The sequence below is a fragment of the Bubalus bubalis genome, chromosome 3 (genome assembly GCF_019923935.1).
Source record: "Bubalus bubalis isolate 160015118507 breed Murrah chromosome 3, NDDB_SH_1, whole genome shotgun sequence".
Taxonomy (NCBI): Eukaryota; Metazoa; Chordata; class Mammalia; order Artiodactyla; family Bovidae; genus Bubalus; species Bubalus bubalis.
This window is the reverse complement of record NC_059159.1, coordinates 14,024,792-14,044,717: the sequence shown is the minus strand read 5'-3', so window position 1 is coordinate 14,044,717 and position 19,926 is coordinate 14,024,792. Positions and strand designations below refer to the sequence as shown.

General features: G+C 38.3%; 1 protein-coding gene across 16 annotated transcripts in view; it reads right to left on the bottom strand.

Moving 5' to 3' along the window:
• The window catches only part of BPTF (bromodomain PHD finger transcription factor), a 135,733-nt gene that overhangs the window by 69,916 nt on the left and 45,891 nt on the right, over window positions 1-19,926 (bottom strand). For 11 of the 16 annotated variants that reach the window (XM_025279818.3, XM_025279801.3, XM_025279807.3 and 8 more), the window contains exons 3-5: window positions 8,861-9,084; window positions 2,761-2,970; window positions 2,015-2,203 (exon numbers count right to left, since the gene is read on the bottom strand). In XM_025279818.3, the coding sequence (XP_025135603.3) occupies window positions 2,015-2,203; window positions 2,761-2,970; window positions 8,861-9,084 (623 nt within the window). Of the gene's footprint in view, window positions 1-2,014; window positions 2,204-2,760; window positions 2,971-5,658; window positions 5,881-8,860; window positions 9,085-19,926 lie in introns of those variants that run through there. The other 5 variants (XM_025279808.3, XM_025279810.3, XM_025279811.3 and 2 more) reach the window with 2 other exon arrangements.

The following is a 19,926-nucleotide window of genomic DNA, read 5'->3' as shown; positions in this document are numbered from 1 at the left end:
GAAAGCATCCATTAAGTGAGAAGAAGAAATTTTAATAGAGTGTATGAGAAACTTTTGGAGGTGACAGATGTTTATGCCACAGGTTACAGTGATGGTTTCACAGGTACATCTTTATCTCCAAACTCATCAAGTTGTATATGTTAAATATGTACAGCTTTTTGTGTATCAATTATAACTCAATAGAGTGGTTAAGGGGGAAAAGAGGCAGGGAGGAATAACTCACAAGAATGAAAAGAAATTAAAAGGAATCCCAAAGTTATTTTTTTAAAAGACTCATAAAAATTAATAGTCTCATGAAATGATTTAACCAATGTCTGGATTGAAAAAAGGGAACATCACTACAGATGCTATAGACACTTAAAAACAGTTATCATGTCAGTAAAATTTAAAATTTAAATGAAATGGTATATTCTTAGAAAAATAAAACTTAAGAAAATTGACACAAGAAATCAACAGAAAACATGAATACTTCACTATCTGCCAAAGAAATGAAATCTACAATAACTTTCCCACAATGAAAACTCCAGGACCAAAAGACTTTAGCAAACATTTAAGGAATAAACAACACCCACCCACAGAAACTCTTGCAGACAAAAGGAAAAGTGGGAAATTGTAAAATAAAAACTCATTTTATAAGCCCAACGTAATCTAGGCATCAAATCCTGACACAGACATTATCAGAAAAGGAGAAAGTGAAAGTGAAAGAGAAGTCGCTCAGTCGTGTCTGACTCTTAGCGACCCCATGGACTGCAGCCTACCAGGCTCCTCCATCCATGGGATTTTCCAGGCAAGAGTACTGGAGTGGGGTGCCATTGCCTTCAGTTCAGAGAAGGAGAACTACATGTCAATTTCATTCATGAAAGCTGATGCAAAAATTCTAAAATAGTAAAAATGGAATGCAACAATATTTAAGAACAAAAATATGTCACAACAAAGTTGTATTTATTCCAGGAATATGAGATTGGGTTAACATTATTTAAAAAATCAATGCAGAAACTTTTGCTTCCAGTCAGGATAGAGAAGAGGGACTGAACCTAGCCCAGTCTATGCAACAACCAGACAAAAAAAGAAATCACGTAATAGAAAATGAACAAAAGAACTGACAGGCACTTCAAAACAGAAGGTATCCAAATGACACACACACACAGAAGCACGTGTGCACACAGTCGCACGTACATGCACACACACACTAAAGGTGTTCAACATCCTTAGTCACCAGGGAACTGCAAGTTCAAATCACAATAAGCTATCCCTACATTTCTACCAGAAGGACTAAAAAAGAACTCTTTCAGGGTTTCCATCACAGTATTAACTACAATTACTGACCTTCCATAGGATCACCAGTATTTTCTTATTTTGCTTATCTAATTTTCTAATTTGCCTTCTTAAAAAAATACATTAAAAAAAATACATCAAGCTCCTATGATAAAATTTTTTCTTTTTTAAAAAAGGCAAAAGGAAAGGCATAACAACATTCTTGATGTGATATAACTTACTCTGAGTATTAATTTTAATAAGCTTAAAGTATTACTGGTTAACTCACATTTTCATATCAAAATGCATGACAATGGTTTTCTATTACAGTATTATGGTTTGAAATGTTGTTAAAAAGGAACTTACATGACCACATGCAAACATAAAATTAATCTGTTAGTACGTACAGAACTGGAACGGTCAAATCATTCAACACTGAGCCATTAGCACGTGAGTACTTAAAACCAAAATATCTGCCACTATGGTCTGGTGATAAAATATACAAATAAGTCTATTAAACAAAAACAGCTAAATGAACTTTAAAAAAGCATGAAGATTATGATGAGTTTCAAGCACTAAATGCAGGAACATCTGTCAAACTCCCAATGTTAGGTGACAATTTAGCGGTCAGGGATGGCACTGATGTAAGCAAGCAGCATGATGAACACATACTTTAAGGTTTTAGGTGACATTCAGCTCTCACTACTCAAGGGAAGGACTTCCCCCCATTACAGAGGCATTGATACACTGCCCTCTGTACCTGGCACGTCCTGGGGGAGCTCAGATGCCACCTTCTTCTCTGCCATGTTGCTGCTATCGTGGGTTTCTGAGACACACCCCATGGGACTCCTCCCTTCAGAGGGAACAGTCTCTTCGGAAGAAGCATTTGTTGTGTTGTCGCCAAGATTTGCTGACACAGAGTTACCTTTATCCCCAACTTCTGTTGGCTCTACAGTAAAATGCACAACAAAACTTTAACGATACCCTTTAAAATTGCTAGAGGACAAATGGCCACATTCAGTCATCTACTGAAAATGAATGAGCACCAAAAAACCTGGCTTCTATTCAATGGCCATACTGAAGCAATTAGATTCTGGGATATTTTTGCAGCAGGTAATCCAAAGGGTATTTAAGAATATTTGGTATTATTAAGAATGTTTAAGTAGTCAACATAAGAAGGAACATTTTTTATCACCCAAAAGTGTATATTCTGATAGAAAAACAGTGATTTTTCACCAACAAATCTCATAGGGAAATCGTACCTTATTAAGAAGTATAGAGATATGGATATAAAATCATAGCAAATCCACCAATATATAAAACTCATTACAATGGTTATACATAAGGAGGAAAGATACACTAATCTCTTTAGAAATGTAAAATTAAATAGTTGTTTGTAATAAAAAAAAAAAAAACAAAAACCTCATTTTCATTTTGCAAGTAAAATTGGAGATTTCCTAAATAAAACTGATGAAATATTTCTTTTTAACCAAGTAATGTCTTTACCCTCAGATCTTCCTTGCTCGGGATCGACGTCATCTGGTGTTTTGTCATCACTGTCTTTTTCAACAATCTGGTCTTCAAACTCCTCTCTGCTTTTCTCAGCATCTTTGGAGTTACTAGTCTCAGTCTCATTCTTGTCCTTGTCTATTTCTTCTGGGCTTTTAACAATATCAATGTCTCCCTTTTTGGCTCTTATGGATTCCAAAATTTCTTCTATAATAAAACAAATAAAAAATTGTGTTTCCATATTACCAAGTATAAGGTACTACAAGTGTTACCTAAGAGTTTCAATACAAGCTATTAAAAGATAAATTTGTTAAACGCATTAAGAACTCTGAAACAAGGATCAAGATTACCAGTAACAGTTTGATACCTAAGAGAACTTGACCAATTTGGTTATCTTCACAGCTAGAAAACAGTCTTTTAAAATTGAGATTGCTACAGATAACTGTAATATCCTCTGCCATATAAGAAAAACTGTAAGCTGACACAGACCCACAGTCTGCGCAGTGTGGTACAGTGACAAAAACCTAGAGACCCATGACCTAGTACAGATCTGCCTTAACTGTGTGAGCTGGGCAGGCTACTTAACCTTTGGTCCTCCACCGTAAAATAAGAAAATGAAAGCCCATTAAACATTTCTATCTGAAATCCCATAGCTTTCTGAAAGTCACTAACGTCTAATGGCTCTAATTTCCTCTCAACCTCGGTGCAGTGAGACCATAACATGGGTGCAGACCACAAGGTACAGCAACACAGATCCCTGGATACTGACGTTCTTTACATCATAATACAATACTATCGTGTTTTACTTTGTTGCTCAAACTGGTCCAGCTTTTGGCCACTGGGAGCTTTTCCAGGGGAGTCCTGTATCCTTTAAACACACTTCCCCTCCCTCCTTCCTTACTTTCCAACACTACAAGATGCTCCAGGCTCACCTTGGGTGTTCTCTGCCCCAGCCCTAGAATATACCATCTCTCAAGGAATCTTAACTTTTTTTTTAATTGGAGAAAGAGATTTAGAAGTCGTGATCTAGGCATTATGTGTTCTTCTTACTAGTGGGGTGTCACTGCTTCTCTCATCACCACAGACCCAGGGAATGTATATACGTATATTAACCTACGTATCTATACATCTTTATTATTTCTGTATCTATCTGTGTTTGTGTAGCGGGGAGTAGGTGTGTGGTTCATTCAAGCATGGCTCTGTTGTTTTTTTGTAAGTTCACTGTCTGACAGAAGTCGCTTTCATTACAATGTATCTATTTATTTGGTTAACCCTATTATTCACAGTAAACCAGTTTCAGAATTGCTAAACTGTACTCCCATAAGAAAGTGTTTGTGAACAAGAAGAAACATTAACGCCAAAGCTGGGCACCCATGGTACCTCTTTTGGGATTTTTTAATTTCTTTGTTTACATTTCCTTTCTTTAAATGTTCTCTACCCTCATTTTCATCAGTGTTTCCTAAATTGTAGGTTTCCTAGGATTAGAAAAACCTTGTCAAGTCATCAGTGAAAAACACTGACCTCTCTGCTTAAAAGATTATCTTTGAGATGGCTGGAGTTAATTCCTTACTTTCTTTCTCTCACCTTAGCTGCTCCTAAATCCTATAAGAATTCTAAGTCAGTGATTATAGAAACATCTAAGTCAGCTATAGGACAATTTCAAACAGAAGGAATTCTAATACATATATTTTCTGTCTTCACCATCACCCCAGGATCCTTTTTTTACATCATTTCCTTATATCCTTTTACCTATCTATACATCTACACTGCTTTCAGTTCCTATTAACCCTAATGCATTTACTCTTGCTATATACACTAAATCAATGGAAGTATCTCAATTACTGTGAAAAGAATTTTTTATTTGGAAAAAGAAAATTTATTCACCAATTACCTGCTTTTCTTAGAGCCATATTATTTCTTACTTTAAAATATAGCTCCATCCTGATCAAAGTGTTACACATTCAACCAACTTCCACCCTGCCACATAATGAGGATAGAGTTAAAAAAAAAACAACTATAAATCAGATCACCTAAATTAGGTAGAAAGCACAGGTAGGATGACCAAAGGTCTCTGATTTTCTATAAAGGTTCTAATTTTAATAGTCTATCCTGTTATCCACTCTATCAAGTATACAAATAATTATCAGTGTATATGTCTGTATTTTCAGCTCAAGACCTACAGTACTCACAGCCTTAAGAGAAACACACCAAAAAAGTGGGAGGGGAAAAAAAAAACATTAAGGGGGTGACAGAAGAAATAATTGGTCTAGGTTGTATCTGATCTGTAATAAATATGCATCCTCTATAAACATGTATAGTAGTCTATACTTTGCAGGAATATTTCAAAATTAAATAGAATTAACCTACCAAATATTAAAAATCATCTCCTCTCAGAAAAAAAATTTATTCCAAAAATAAACTTCTTTCAAACAAGCAGAATAAAGCATTACAAAACACAATCACCAAAAGGGTATATGATAAAAAAAACTATTTACAGTTACAAATATATAATAAATTTTAGAATCTAGATGGTAGGCTTATGTACTGGGTAATTCTTTTAACTTTCTGTATATTTGACAATTTCAAAAATATTAGGGGAAAAAAACAGAAAAAATATTCAGAAAAAAAAAAAAAAAACCCACCAAAAAAATGAATTAAACTCTCCTGAAGTGGACATATATGTATATAACAACCAGAGAGCTGAAAATGTGAAAGTATTTATGCTATTTGTGAGGTTAAAAAAGAAAAGTCATAAGGATAAGCTGGGATTCTGAGATCATTAATAAGATACTGTAAATTATTCTTGGCTATTTCAGGAGCCCAGTAGTCTGTTTTTTTTAATCTCATAAAACCCCCAATTAAAGAACACCACTAGATATTATTTTAGGTATTTACCTGGACTGGATGCTCCTAAACTATTATAGCCAAGATTTTGGTTCCCAGAGAGAGCAAATAAAGATAATGGTGGCAGACCGCTGTTTTAATAGGAAATTCTTCTATCTGAATGTTTAATTCATTGCCAATACATTCCTTAGAAAGTTGCTGAGAGGATTAAAGGCTTGTGTAACATCTAGATGAACACCTGGCCCACAGTAGGTACTCAAAAATGTTAGTTTCCCCTTCTCTTCCCCATCAATTTTCAATTCTTGTGAATCCCTCCACCTTTAGTACCAGGTTGGTTGTACCTTAGCAAAAAAAAGGGGAAGGGGGGAGAAAAAAGAGAAGAAAAATGTCACTTGTTGTCTAGATCTCACCAATAAATTCAAGGTACACTTTACCTTATTTAAATTAACTTCAGTTGTACTAAGAGGGTAGCTGTCCACAGGCTGTGGCCACATATCTCTAAGAATATATTGCGCCCTAATGCTCAAAGCTCTATTTCTGATTATTACAAAAGGTTTAACTAATTTTTAAAAGTACATCACAGGCTGAATTACATGAAATATAACATGCTTATTGTAGGAAATTTGAAAAATATAAAACAGAAAGTAACTATAATCCTACTATGCTAATTAGTTATTTTTTAGTGATAAAAACTGATTATTCACCCAGTTGATTATTCAGAGGAAGAGAATTTAAGTACCTCAATAACCCAGGTACTGTTTTGGCATGGTACCTCATGCATTCTCCAATGTGTAGTGCTCCATCACACGGTAATTCAAATGAAATTAACCAATGCCTCCACAAATTCATTTTCAGTTTGACATTCCCCCCAGTCAGACCACTAAACATTTTAATTATCCATTTCTATACTGGCTTTGTTCTTTACTTAAGATGATGAAGTGTTACTTGCTCAGTCGTGTCCGACTCTTTGCGACCCTGTGGACTGCAGCTGCCAGGCTCCTCTGTCCATGGAATTCTCCAGGCAAGAATACTGGAGTGGGTAGCTATTCCCTTCTCCAGGGGATTCTTCCTGACCCAGGGATTGAACCTGGGTCTCCTGCACTGCAGGAGTATTCTTCACCGACTGAGCCACCAGGGAAGCCCATGATTAAGATGATACTACTATATATATAATTTTGTACACAGATGAGTTCACTCTAGAAAATATTTCTAATTCAACACCTGATAAAAACACATTCTACATTGCTTTTTAGGGGACAGCATGGCTCATTATTACTATACTAAAAGCTGAGACTGCAAGAGAGTAAAAAGGGATTTGTCAATTGCAATGCTGGGATCCATAAAAGGAAATTAAGAGGGGAAGTAATCCTCTTAATTATATTAGTACAATTATCAACCTCCCCAAAGAATTCTGATGAGTAAAACTTATCTGATGGAAAAAAATACACATTAAAAAAACCCAGATCTAATGATAAAAGATACTTTCAACTACCAGATATGAATAAATATAACTCTTGTTAACTAAATCTACTAGTTTTTGAAGAAGTACAGGGAAGTCCGTTTACTATTTACTTTTTTAAAATGTCATATAATTCATTATTTGTTACAAAGCAGGGAATAAAAATAAAAACACTAAGCAGCAAAATAAATAAGGTAGTAATCAAAATAGGAGAAGGCAATGGCATCCCACTCCAGTACTCTTGCCTGGAAATCCCATGGATGGAGGAGCCTGGTAGGCTGCAGTCCATGGGGTTGCAAAGAGTCGGACACGACTGAGTGACTTCACCTTCACTTTTCACTTTCATGCATTGGAGAAGGAAAAGGCAACCCACTCCAGTGTTCTTGCCTGGAGAATCCCAGGGACGAGGGAGCCTGGTGGGCTGCCGTCTCTGGGGTCGCACAGAGTCAGAAATGACTGAAGCGACTTAGCAGCAGCAGCAGCAGTAATCAAAATATAACGCAAAGTGTAAAATATATATCCATGAGTCCTGATATACATGACTGAATAAATAAATAAGAATACACAGATCTGTGCAGGAATCCAAATAACGTATGTAGATCAATGCTCCCTCAAGGAGGTGGACTGTGACTCCCGATGGCCTAAGCGGGCTATGCACAGTGACTCTCTCCCCCAAACCATAGTATGGGTGGGAGGAGTAATTTTACAATAGACAAACCAGACAAATACTGCCTCAATCAGATGACCCAAGTTAACATCACTGGTGATAAATCATGCTGATGGCAGGTACTCTGGATAAGATGACGAGGAGGGCACTTCATCTTTGTGGTCTTCCTCCCCAAAATCCACAACACAAGGCTAACTCGAAGAAGAACACGAGACAAATCCATGTTGAGGGCGTTCTTTTAAGTCCCTGGCCAGCAATCCTCAAAACCTGTCCAGGTCATCAATAATAAGGAAAATCTGAAAACCTGTGACATCCTAGAGAGACAGGATGACTAAATAGAGTGTGGTGTCCCGGAAGGGATCATGAGACAGAAAAAGGACATTAGATAAGAACTGAGGAAATCTGAATGAAGTATAGATATAAGTTATTAAATATATCAAGACTGGTTCATTAGTGATGACAAACACACCACACTAATGTGAAAGTCGCTCAGTCGTGTCTGACTCTTTGCGATCCCGTGACCTATATATATAGTCCATGGAATTTCCCAGGCCAGAATACTGGAGTGGGTAGCCTTTCCCTTCTCCAGGGGATCTTCCCAACCCAGGGATCAAACCCAGGTCTCCTGCATCGCAGGCAGATTCTTTACCAGCTGAGCCAGGATGTAAGACGCTGATAATAAGGGAAGTCTACTGCAGGGTATGCAAAAAACCCTCCATGCTATCTTAGCAACTTTTCTGTAACTCTAAAATTATTCTAAAATAGAAAGTAAAAAAAAAAAAAAAAGAAGGCAAAGAGTAAATTTTAAAGGAACACCATTTCTCATAATTAAAAACAGGACTCCCTAAAAGGTTTATTAATAAAATTTGTGAATTAAAAAACAAATATAATTTGTGGAATATCAGTAACGAGTACGACAAGGTACCAAACACTAAAATGTATAGGGTCCCTAATTTAAATTAGGATGAACAAGGTTCTATTGGGAAAATATTATAAAGAATTAAAGTAAAATAGTCATACTTGAAAATTTTAATACATTTTTAAATTTTGTAGTTATTTCACACCTACAGTTTATCTCAAAAAGTAAAATCTAAGAAAAAGTAAAATGAGAAGAATTTCCCACTCACCATTAGCTGCCGCCAGAAAGGATTTGTTACTGCCCCGAGCTTTATTGGTCAGGTCTTCAGTTATGTCCATGTGCCGGTGGATTTCTTCACGCATTTCTTCTAGAATTTTGCAGAGTTCTGCCTCCCAGTAATCTTTGTCTAGACAGTCAATTAATTCTGCAAGTTGGACCTTTGTGCTGTAGTACCAAATTTTCTTTTCATTTTCATTTTCTGTATCTTCTTCTCTGTTTAAGAAAAAGCACAAAAACACTTTATATGTTAGACATAATGGCACTTATCTGACAATTTTATCTATCCAGTGAAAGTTAAAATACATAACACAAAGACTGCACACTAAAGTTCAATTTATTAACACTTATTCACAAGAGATCGTCAAGTTTCATTCAAATTCAAGGTACTCATTTTACTTGAACTTCTATTTTGATTTCCTAGCCCAACATAGACAGCATATTAAAAAGCAGAGACACTCCTTTGCCAACAAAGGTCCATTTAGTCAAAGGTATGGTTTTTTCAGTGGTCATGTATGGATGTGACAGTTGGACTATAAAGAAAGCCGAGCACCGAAGAATTGATGCTTTTGAACTGTGGTGTTGGAGAACTCTTTTGAGAGTCCCCTGGACTGCAAGGAGATCCAATCAGCCCATCCTAAAGGAAATCGGTCCTGAATATTCATTGGAAGGACTGATGCTGAAGCTGAAGCTCCAATACTTTGGCCACCTGATGTGAAGAACTGACTCACTGGAAAAGACCCTGATGCTGGGAGGGATTGGGGGCAGGAGGAGAAGGGGACGACAAAGGATGAGACGGCTGGATGGCATCACCGACTCAATGGACATGAGTTTGAGTAAATTCCGGGAGCTGGTGATGGACAGGGAGGTCCATGGGGTCACAAAGAGTTGGACATGATTGACCAACTGAACTGAACTGAACCGAACCTAGCCCACAACAGCTTAGGATAAAATATAGTAAATGTAGATAAATGTAGCTTGTCATAGTGGGAAGAGAAGAAGAGAGCAACAAAGAAAGATTTCTAAAAACATGACACTCAGAAATAGGACCTTAAAACTCGGAGTGTGTGAGTACTTGGTGGAGGATGGTCTTGGTGACACTTCAGTCAACATTAAGACCACCACTGTAACAACAGCATGCACAGAACTTTAGCCAGAAATATTTAAACTCTGTTCAGTACCTGACAGGTACAGAGCAGGGTCATGTTATACTACAGTTTAGAAACATTTCCACCAAAATGGTGCAAATGCTTTGTTAAATTTTGGTCCTTGAAGGAATCATCTTAATTGAGTGACAATATCTCATCGTTTTCCTTGCCTGTGGACAATCCAAGCCCAAACTGGAAAAGAGCAGAGCAGCTTCCTGTCCTGCTTACATCTTTCTAAAGATGCCATTCACTTGCAATGGAGGCAGACACTTGCACATGAATAGTCACTGATTAAAACCACAAGGCAAATTAATGTCTAGCGCCAGACTTTAAGAAACACATGTGATGGTAGTTCTTCTCTCATTCAAAAGAATTCAGGATTCCATAGGCATGCATTAATATACAATACTTGTCTTTCTCTTTCTGACTTATTTACTCTGTATAATAGGCTCTAGGTTCATCCACCTCATTAGGACTGACTCAAATGTGCTCCTTTTTTATAGCTGAGCAATATTCCATTGTATATACGTACCACAATTTCTGTATAAGTTCATGGAGGGTGGGACGAATTGAGAGAATAGCATGGAAACACGTAATTACCATATGCAAAACAGACAGCAAGTGGGAATCTGCTGTGTCACACAGGGAGCTCAACTCAGTGCTGTGACAGCCTACAGGGGTGGGATGGAGAGGGAGATGGGAGCGGGGTTCAGGAGGGAGGGGACACGTACACTCGTGGCTGATTCACGTTGATGTACGCAGAAACCAACACAATACTGTAAAGCAATCATGCTTCAATTAAAAAAAATTTTTTTTTAATCAGGAATATGTATGAAGTAGCTGACAAGAACAAGTCTAACTTTCCTACTTGCTCAAAGGCAAACTGATGGAGCTGAAAGAAGAGGACTTGAAGAAAGATCTGGCTTTAAATGGGCTCAGTCGCTTATGATATGTGAACGTGGACAAGACACAACCTCTCTGAGTGTCTGAGCTGTTTTATTCACCTCACTGGCACATGGGGATAACAGGACCTGTCTTGAGGGTCACTGTGAGATATTATAAAGCAAATAAAGGTATTCTGATAAGGCATCTTATTAGAGTTAAGTGTTATAGTGCCTGGAACATCATTGACAAGTGCAAAGTGTTAGTGGCTCAGTCGTGTCCGACTCTTTGCAACCCCATGGACTGTACACCGCCAGGCTCCTCCATCCATGGGATTTTCCAGGCAAGAATACTTGAGTAGATTGCCATTTCCTACTTCAGGGGATCTTCCCGACCCAGGAATCAAATCCAAGTCTCTTGTGTCTTCTGCACTGCAGACAGATTCTTTATTGTCTGAGCCATAATGACCAATAAATAGAAAATATTATTGTTACTAGTAAGGTAGTAAATAAATTAAAATGTAGAACTCCAGGAATGAGACATTCAATAATTTTGAAGAAAGGATATATTAAATCATGGATAAATAAAAGGATATCAAACTTAACAAAAATTTTTAAGAAAAAAGGTTTAATAAAGGGTCCCCATCATCTAGCTTTGCTTTTTCAAATAGGCATCTCCCGACATAGGATCTATATCTCTGATAGAGGCTTTTCACAAAAATTTATGAAAATCATTTTTTTAAGCTACTCTGGATTTTACTTTACAATAGGTATTTTTACTGACTTCTTATGGCTGAATGACAACAATGGTCTACAGCAATTTAAAATGCTAAAGATGTCAGAATCCTCTAATGAAAAGATTAACAGGGAATGCCCTGGCGGTCCAGTCACTAGGACCCTCTGCTTCCACTGCTGAGGACCCAGGCTGAATCCCTGGCTGGGGAACTAAGTGCACACAAGCCATGGGACGTAGCCAAAAATAAATAAATAAAAAGCTTTCCAAAGGCAATACCATAACAAAAACATTCTCAGGGGGCTCAGTGGTAAGAATTCACCTGCCAAAGCAGGAGACACAGGAGATGCAGGAGACACAGGTGATGCAGGTTCAATCCCTGGGTCAGGAAGAGCCTGTGGAGTAGGAAATGGTTACCTCCTGCTCCAGTATTTTTGCCTGGGAAATCCCATGGACAGAGGAGCCTAGTGGCTTACAGTCCATGGGGTTGCAGAGAGTCAGACTTGAATGAGTGACTTAGCACGCACACACATCAAATCAGGAAGGACACAGTGAGCTCTGACCAAGCACAAGCGTGACAGGACAACCTAATCATTTTCTAAGATACCTACCGATCTTAAGGAGTTTTCCTCTGTTATAAATTTTATTTCTCTGTTATCAAATTTTTTTCTTACCTGTTTGCTTTTTTCTCGATACAGAAATATCTACAAATTTCAATGGAACAAGAAAAATAGTCTACATAAAAACATTTTGGGGGTAGAAATACAATTTACGAGCATAAGAATGAGACGTTAAGAGAGCAAACTTAAGCAACTCACAAGCTACTCAAAGGGTCCCTATCAGATGACTAAATTAGCCCATGCCGGCATTTGCAGAATTTCCATCTTAACAGAGAAGACTTAATTTTCATCTTAAGAGAAAATTCACAACTTCATAACAGTGGCAGTCCATTCTAGATTGAAACTGCTCTATTAGTTTTTACCCTTTTAAGAGAAGATACACATACCTAGTATTTCCATCAATCCATCCTGCTAGAATTCTCTGAAATGAATCTAACACCTCCTCCACACAGTCCTTCAACTCTTTCACATCTATAATTTTACCACTTTTTTCTTTTCTTTGTATCTTAAATGATAAAATACTTTAATCATTTCTCACACAGCACGTTTTCCAGTTTTCACTACACTGATATTCTTCCCCTAAATGTACAGTTTGTCAATGTCCTGCTAAAAATAGCCCTATTTTTTATTCTGCTCATCAAAGATAATACTCAACACTATTTTTTTTCTTCTTGAGGCTGTAGGGAGGATAAATTCATCAAAAGCATCAAGTAGTAAAACTGAGTGAACAATAATGGCAAATGCTTTCAAAGAAAAGTTGTTTTAATACTGATGTACTTGGGCACATTTACACAATTTAAATAACCAAGATTATTTCTTCTAATTGTAAAGGTGACAACAGCTTTCCTGTAGGAATATACATCAATTTGTAGGTGTATCTGTTTATGGGGTTATAATCTGTTTTCTACAGAAGCTCTGTCTCTGCAGTGCTCCTTCTGCACCCCTAAACTGGCCCAGCTTCCGTGAAGTCACTGATCAGCTCAAGGAGCTCACAGGCTGGCGGGGAAGGACAGGCTGGAATGAAAATATTTGCCAAAAACGCAATTAAGCGCAAGTTTCCAGATTCTATGCCTATGTTTTAAAGTCTGTTTGGCTTCTACTTAGGCAAGATAAGAAGTTAATGACTAACAGTTAAATTTTGAGTTTCATTTCTAAACAAACCCACAGAAACTAAGAGTAAGGAACGCTAGCGTGGTGGGTTGACTAGTACCCCACAGAAATGCATGTCCACCTGAGACCACAGAACGTGACCTTATTTGGAAATACAGTCTTTGCACCTGTAATTATCTAGAGATCTTGAGATGAAATCATTCTGGATTTGGGTGAGCCCTAAATCAAATGACTGCTATCCTTGTAAGAGGAGAAGATTCGAAGAGACACATGGAGAAGGTGATGTGAAGACAGAGGCAGAAATCTGAGTGATGTGCCAGTCTGTAAGCTGGGAAATGCCAAGGGCAGCCAGCAACCACCCAGAAGCTAGGAGAGAGGCGAAAGAAACAATCCTGCTGATGTGGATTTCAAACTCTCAGCCCCAGAATCATGACAGAATAAATTCCTGTTGCTTTAAACAACTGAACTTATGTCAATAGGTTACGGTAGCCCTAGGGAACCAAAACAGATCTGGATACTGGGAAATCAAAGTCCTGCTGTAACAAATACCTAAAAATGTGGAAGCAGCTTAGGAACTGGGTAATGGGAAAAGGCTGGAAGAATCTTGGGCCACTTGACAGAAAAAGCCTATCTTAAAAACGCAGAGGTTGGCAGAAACTGGAATTGTGCTACCATAAGCCAAGGAACACCTCAGGTACCAGAAGATGGAAAAGGCAAACAAAGGATTCCTTCCTAGCGCCTCTGGAGGGAGCACAGCCCCACAGACACCTTGATTTTAGGCTTCTAGCCTCCACAACGATTAGAATGTGGATTTCTCACTATACTTTGTTACAGCAGTCCGAGCAAACTAATGCAGCTCAAGATTCAGAGACCAAAGGCGGCCCAAGCAGGTGAAGAGCACACATTCTGGGTTAGAATGCCTGGGACTGAATTCTGATTCTGCCACTTGCTAGAAGTATCATACCGGATAAATTTTAATTTTAATTAAATTTTAATTTAATAAATCATAATAATCAAATCAAATAATCAATATAATATCAATAAATAAATCAATAAAAATCAATAAATAAATCAATAAAAATCAATAATAAATCAAAAATAATAATCATTTTAATACTGATGTACTTGGGCACATTTACACAATTTAAATAACCAAGATTATTTCTTCTAATTGTAAAGGTGACAACAGCTTTCCTGTAGGAATATACATCAATTTGTAGGTGTATCTGTTTATGGGGTTATAATCTGTTTTCTACAGAAGCTCTGTCTCTGCAATGCTCCTTCTGCACCCCTAAACTGGCCCAGCTTCCGTGAAGTCACTGACCTTGCGATGCCTCAACTTCTCCATCTGTAAAATGGGAGTGATAGTATTTATATATCAAAATGCTGCTGTGAGGATTAAACAAATTAAAAATGTAAAGTGCTTCAAACACTGACAGCATATAGGAGGCGCAGTATGCAGGGTTGCTACTATTTTGCTCATCTTATCAAGTATATGATACTACCTTAAAATAAATAATCAAAGTGGAGTGTGGGTTTTTTTGTTGGTTTTTTTTTTTAAGTTGTCTCAGGGTGGAAGTGGGAGAGAATTTCAGGGGGAAAGCTCTAGGAAATGGCATATATAGGCTGACCTGAAAGATAAGTTAGTAGAAAGGCTTTGAGTTTTTTTTGTTTCCCTAGGTGCTTTTATTTATTTTGTTTTGGGTGGTGGGAAGCAAGAGAATAGGGCTTCCCTGGTGGCTCACTGGTAAAGAATCTGCAATGTAGGAGGTGCAGGTTCAATCCCTGGGTCAGAAGATTCCCTACAGAAGGAAATGGGAACCCACTCCAGTATTCTTGCCTGGAGAATTCCATGAACAGAGGAGCCTGGCGGGAAGCAGCCCATGGGGTCGCAAGAGAGTCAGACAGGACTTAGTGACTGAACAAAAAGAAAGTTAGAGAATACACAAAAGTAGAGATCTACAAACTTTTTGTTAAGGGCAAATGAAAGCATGTAATTGAAAAGTTTTTCAACTTGGGGGTAAAGGAGACCTGACCAGAGGGGCTGTTTTAAAAACAGTCCAACTATGGAACACAAAACGCAACTGGGAAATGGGGAGTCACACATGGACCGGTTTGGAGACAACTCAACTAATGTAATTGAGATGATGTTGACAGTGAGAATGCAGAGAAAGAGATCCAATATTGAAGAGATAATTACAAGGTATAAAAAAACAACACAAGACAGGAAACCATTTCCAGGTTTCTAGCTTGAGCAGCAGGCAGGATGGTGATCCATCACTAAGACTGTAACACTGAGTGAAAGGCAGCTAATGCGGGCAAGTGATGCATCAGCTTCAGACATGGTGCATCTGAGGCGCCTGCTATGTGGACTTTTCCAGGAGGCTGCTGGATACGCAGAACTGGACATGGGCAGAAGGGTTACACGTGTTAGGTCTGATGGCAACTGAGTCAGCCGGTAAATAGGCAGCTTATGGCTGGAATGGGGAGGTACAGGTAGAAAGCTGTACAGGTTAAAAAGGATAAATTAGTTCTGGAAAGTGAAAAAATGCAGAGCTTTAAAATGCTATGTTCAAGGTAATTTTATCCAGAACAGACAGTGAGAGGAAAAGGTGCTAATCTAATCTGGTACTTCCTGCTTTATTAAAAGCCTCAATTTCAGAGCAAAGGATTGGTAGAATGAAAACAATATTTAAGAAAGATTGGCCCTCTTAAATATCAGACTGGAACTGATCTCTAAATTGTTTGCTCAATATCTTGGTTCTTCAAGTAGACTATAAACTCATGTGTAAGAACTTTTATTCACTAACCTATCCAAAGAACATTTTAAATGACTATTAAATAAAAGCAATAATAGGAAAACTTAATGCCTATAAAATACTAGCATTACAATAAAAAAGTGTTCACTGGGACTTCCTTGGTGGTCCAGAGGTTAAGACTGTGCTTCCACTGCAGGGGGCAAGGGTTCACTTCAGGGTGGGGAAACTGAGATCCCGCAAGCCTCAGCCAAAAAAAAAAACAAAAAAGTGATTACTGCCCCAGACTTTGTTTCAGACATAACCCCTTGGACAACAGGTTCACTGATTCATCATTTTAAGCTTCTGGACTTTCCCAGAAAGCATACACCAAATCTCTACATAACCTGAGCAATTTACATTGTTTCAAAACTTTTCATCAGGAGTCCACATATAATCTACCACAAGGGGGCGCTTAAATGGAAATTGTTTTGATCTAATTTTGAAAAAGATGTAAAATCTTTCACATTTACTCAAATTATTGACAAAGAATGACTCTCATTAACAATGATATTGAGATCTTTGTATCAGACTTTACAAAGAAAATAGTCAAAATGTCATAACACATGAAAAAAGATACTATCCTAATTCATCTGAAATCGTCCATTAAATTTTGTGTACTTTATTATCATTAAGAAAGGAAATTTGAGAGACTATGATTAAAGCTTTTAAAACAAATAAATGTAAGTGAATAGTTTCAATGCCAAATATGTAATTATTAATTTATTATTATTACATATTACACTGGGACTTCCCTGGTGGTCAGGTAGTTAATAATCTGCCTTCCAATGCAGGGTACGAGGGTTTGATCACTCTTTAGGGAACTAGATCCCACATGCTGCAGGGAAACTAAGTCCATGCACCAAAGCTAGAGAGAAACCCTCAAGCCGCACAATAAAGAGCCTGCAGCTAAGACCCAATGCAGCCAAACATACATATGGAAGAATTTTACTGTCCAATTTAGAAAAGCAGGTTATTTCATCTCATTGACATATCACAAATCCACCCACAGGAACCTTCTTGAGTCCTTTGACTCCTGTAATTTCAAAGGTTTGCAATTTAACCACATTCAATGAGTCTTCTCTTCTCCTTGTCTGAGTGTTGCTGGTGGCTCAGAGAATAGAGAGAGCAATGTAGGAGACCCGGGTTCGATCTCTGGGTTGGGAAGATCCCCTGGAAAAGGAAATGGCAACCCACTCCAGTATTCTCGTCTGGAGAATCCCATAGACAGAGGAGCCTGGCGGGCTACAGTCCAAGGGGCCGCAAAGAGTTGGACACGACTGAGCAACTTCACTTCACTTCACTTTACATATAGATGCTGATTTATCAAGAAACAACTTTTTTGGAACACCACTTAGCTTATGTTATATTTTCTAAAAATGCTTTTGTTTCAAATTTATAAGATCTCAGAAAAATCCAGTCTCAACAGAGCCAAAACCATTACACAATTTTTCTTTAAGCACCGCTTTTAACAACTAAAACAATGCAAGTTGCAGACTTCTCAAGATGAGGGCTTAGAAACTAGACTGCAGTATAAAGTTAGTTATTGAAAATATTCTTGGGAGTTCCCTGGCGGTCCAGTGGTTAGGATTCTCACTGCCATAGCCCGGATTCAATCCCTGGTCAGGGAATTAAGATCCTGCAAACCACATGGTATGGCCAAAAAAAAAAAAAAAAAAAAGAAACAAGAAAAAAGACGATTCTTAAAAATAGGTCCTGGAAAAAAAAAAATTTTTTTTTAAGGTCCTACTTCCTAATAGCCACAGAGTCTTGGGCAAGTCCAAGAGCAACTTACTTCACTTCTCTTGAGTTTTAGTTTTTCATCTATGAAATGCAGACAAGAACAGTACCTACATTATTGGATTGTTGTGAGGATTAATTTTAAAAATGTATTTGTAAAATGCTTATTAGAAAACTGAACGCACACATTCTTCTAAGTGGAAGAACTGAGAAGAAAAACATCATTATATATTTTTTATATGAAATGTTCAGAAAAGGCGAATTTATACAAACAGCAGAGGAGTGATTTTCTTAAGGCTGAGGATGGGCGTGAGATTAACTGTAGACAGATACAAGAAAACTTTCATTCAAGATGACTGAAATGTAGAGTGACCAACCACGTGGATTTGTCTCAGAAGGAAATGTTTCCTGGGATGTGTGGCTTTCAGTGTTAATTAACTAAAATTATTGAATTGTACAGCTATACCAACAGAATTTTATAATATATAAATTAATAACCAGCCCAGGGAATCCCCTGCTGGTCCAATGGTTAGGATTCCGAGCTTCTGCTGTAAGGCGCAAGGGTTCCCCCTGGGTCAGAAAACTAAAATCCCACATGCCACGTGGAGTGACGGAAACAAACAACAAGGGCAGGATGGGCAAGACAACAGAGGAACGGGAGAAGACGAGCACAGGAGAAGCACCCCTTACTTCCTTCCTGACTTGCTCACAGCACTCCTGAGGACCCTGAGCCCTATGGGAAGGCACAGGAGACTGGGGGAATGGGGCCCGTTAACTGCTGTGCTGCCTGCTGTCTAGAGGGTACAAGCACCAGGCTCCCTGAAAGGCACTCACTGACTCTCCATTTAGAGTGAAAGACCGCATTAAACCTCACACCAGAATGTGGTTACAGTTACTTCTCCATGTGTAATGACCTCGCCGACACAAGCTTCCATGCTACCATTTCCATAGCATAATGTGAGAAAGATGGAACAATAAACACCACAACCAGATACGTGGGAGGTACGGGGGCAAAAAAATAAAATTATGTAAAAATTTAATATAACTGATAGAACCCAAAAAACACAAAATAACATTTAAAAACATAATACACTGTGTCTCACATCAGTGTCTGGATTAAGGGACAGACTGAATCCGCAGGTCTCATCCTCTGTGCCTTGAAACCCTCTTGCTGTGTGCTGTGCTAAGCCGCTCGGTCGTGTCTCTTTGTGACCCCATGGACTGTAGTCCACCAGGCGCCTTGGTCCAAGGGATTCTCCAGGCAAGAACACTGGAGGGGGTTGCCATGCTGAGCTCCAGGGGATCTTCCCAACCCAGGGATTGAACCCAGGTCTCCTGCGTTGCAGGCAGATTCTTACCATCTGAGCCACCAGGGAAGGCCCTTGAAACCCTCTTAAAACTGCTAAAGAAATATTTTTAAAGACGTACACTTAGAGTACTTCCCTGGTGGCTCAGTGTAAAGAACTGGCTTGCTAGTGTAGGAGACACAGGTTCGATCCTTGGTCCAGGAGGATCTTACATGCCTCAAAGTAACTAAATGCATGGGCCACAATGATTGAGCCTGTGATCTAGAGCCTGGGAACAGCAGCTACTGAAGCCCATGCACTCACAACAAAAGAAGCCACCGCAATGAGAAGCCCGCACACGGCAACTAGAGAGTAACCCCTGCTTGCTGCACCTAGAGAAAAGCCCATACCACCAACGAAGACCCAGCACAGCCAAATAAATAAATAAAATTATAAAGTATGTCTGCATTTTTTAAAAAAGATCTAAACATAAAAGAATAAAGAAACTAGATAATCATAATTCAAAAAGATACATGCACCCTCGTGTTCACCGCAGCACTAAACTGCCAGGACAAAAGAAGTAATCTAGATGCCCATTCACAGAAGAATGGATACAGAAGATGTGGTACATACATACAGTGGAATATTACTCAGCCATTAAAAAAAAAAAAATGAAGTAAGGACTTCCCTGGTGGTCCAGTGGTTAAGAATCTCTCTTGCAATGCAGAGGATGTGGGTTCAATCC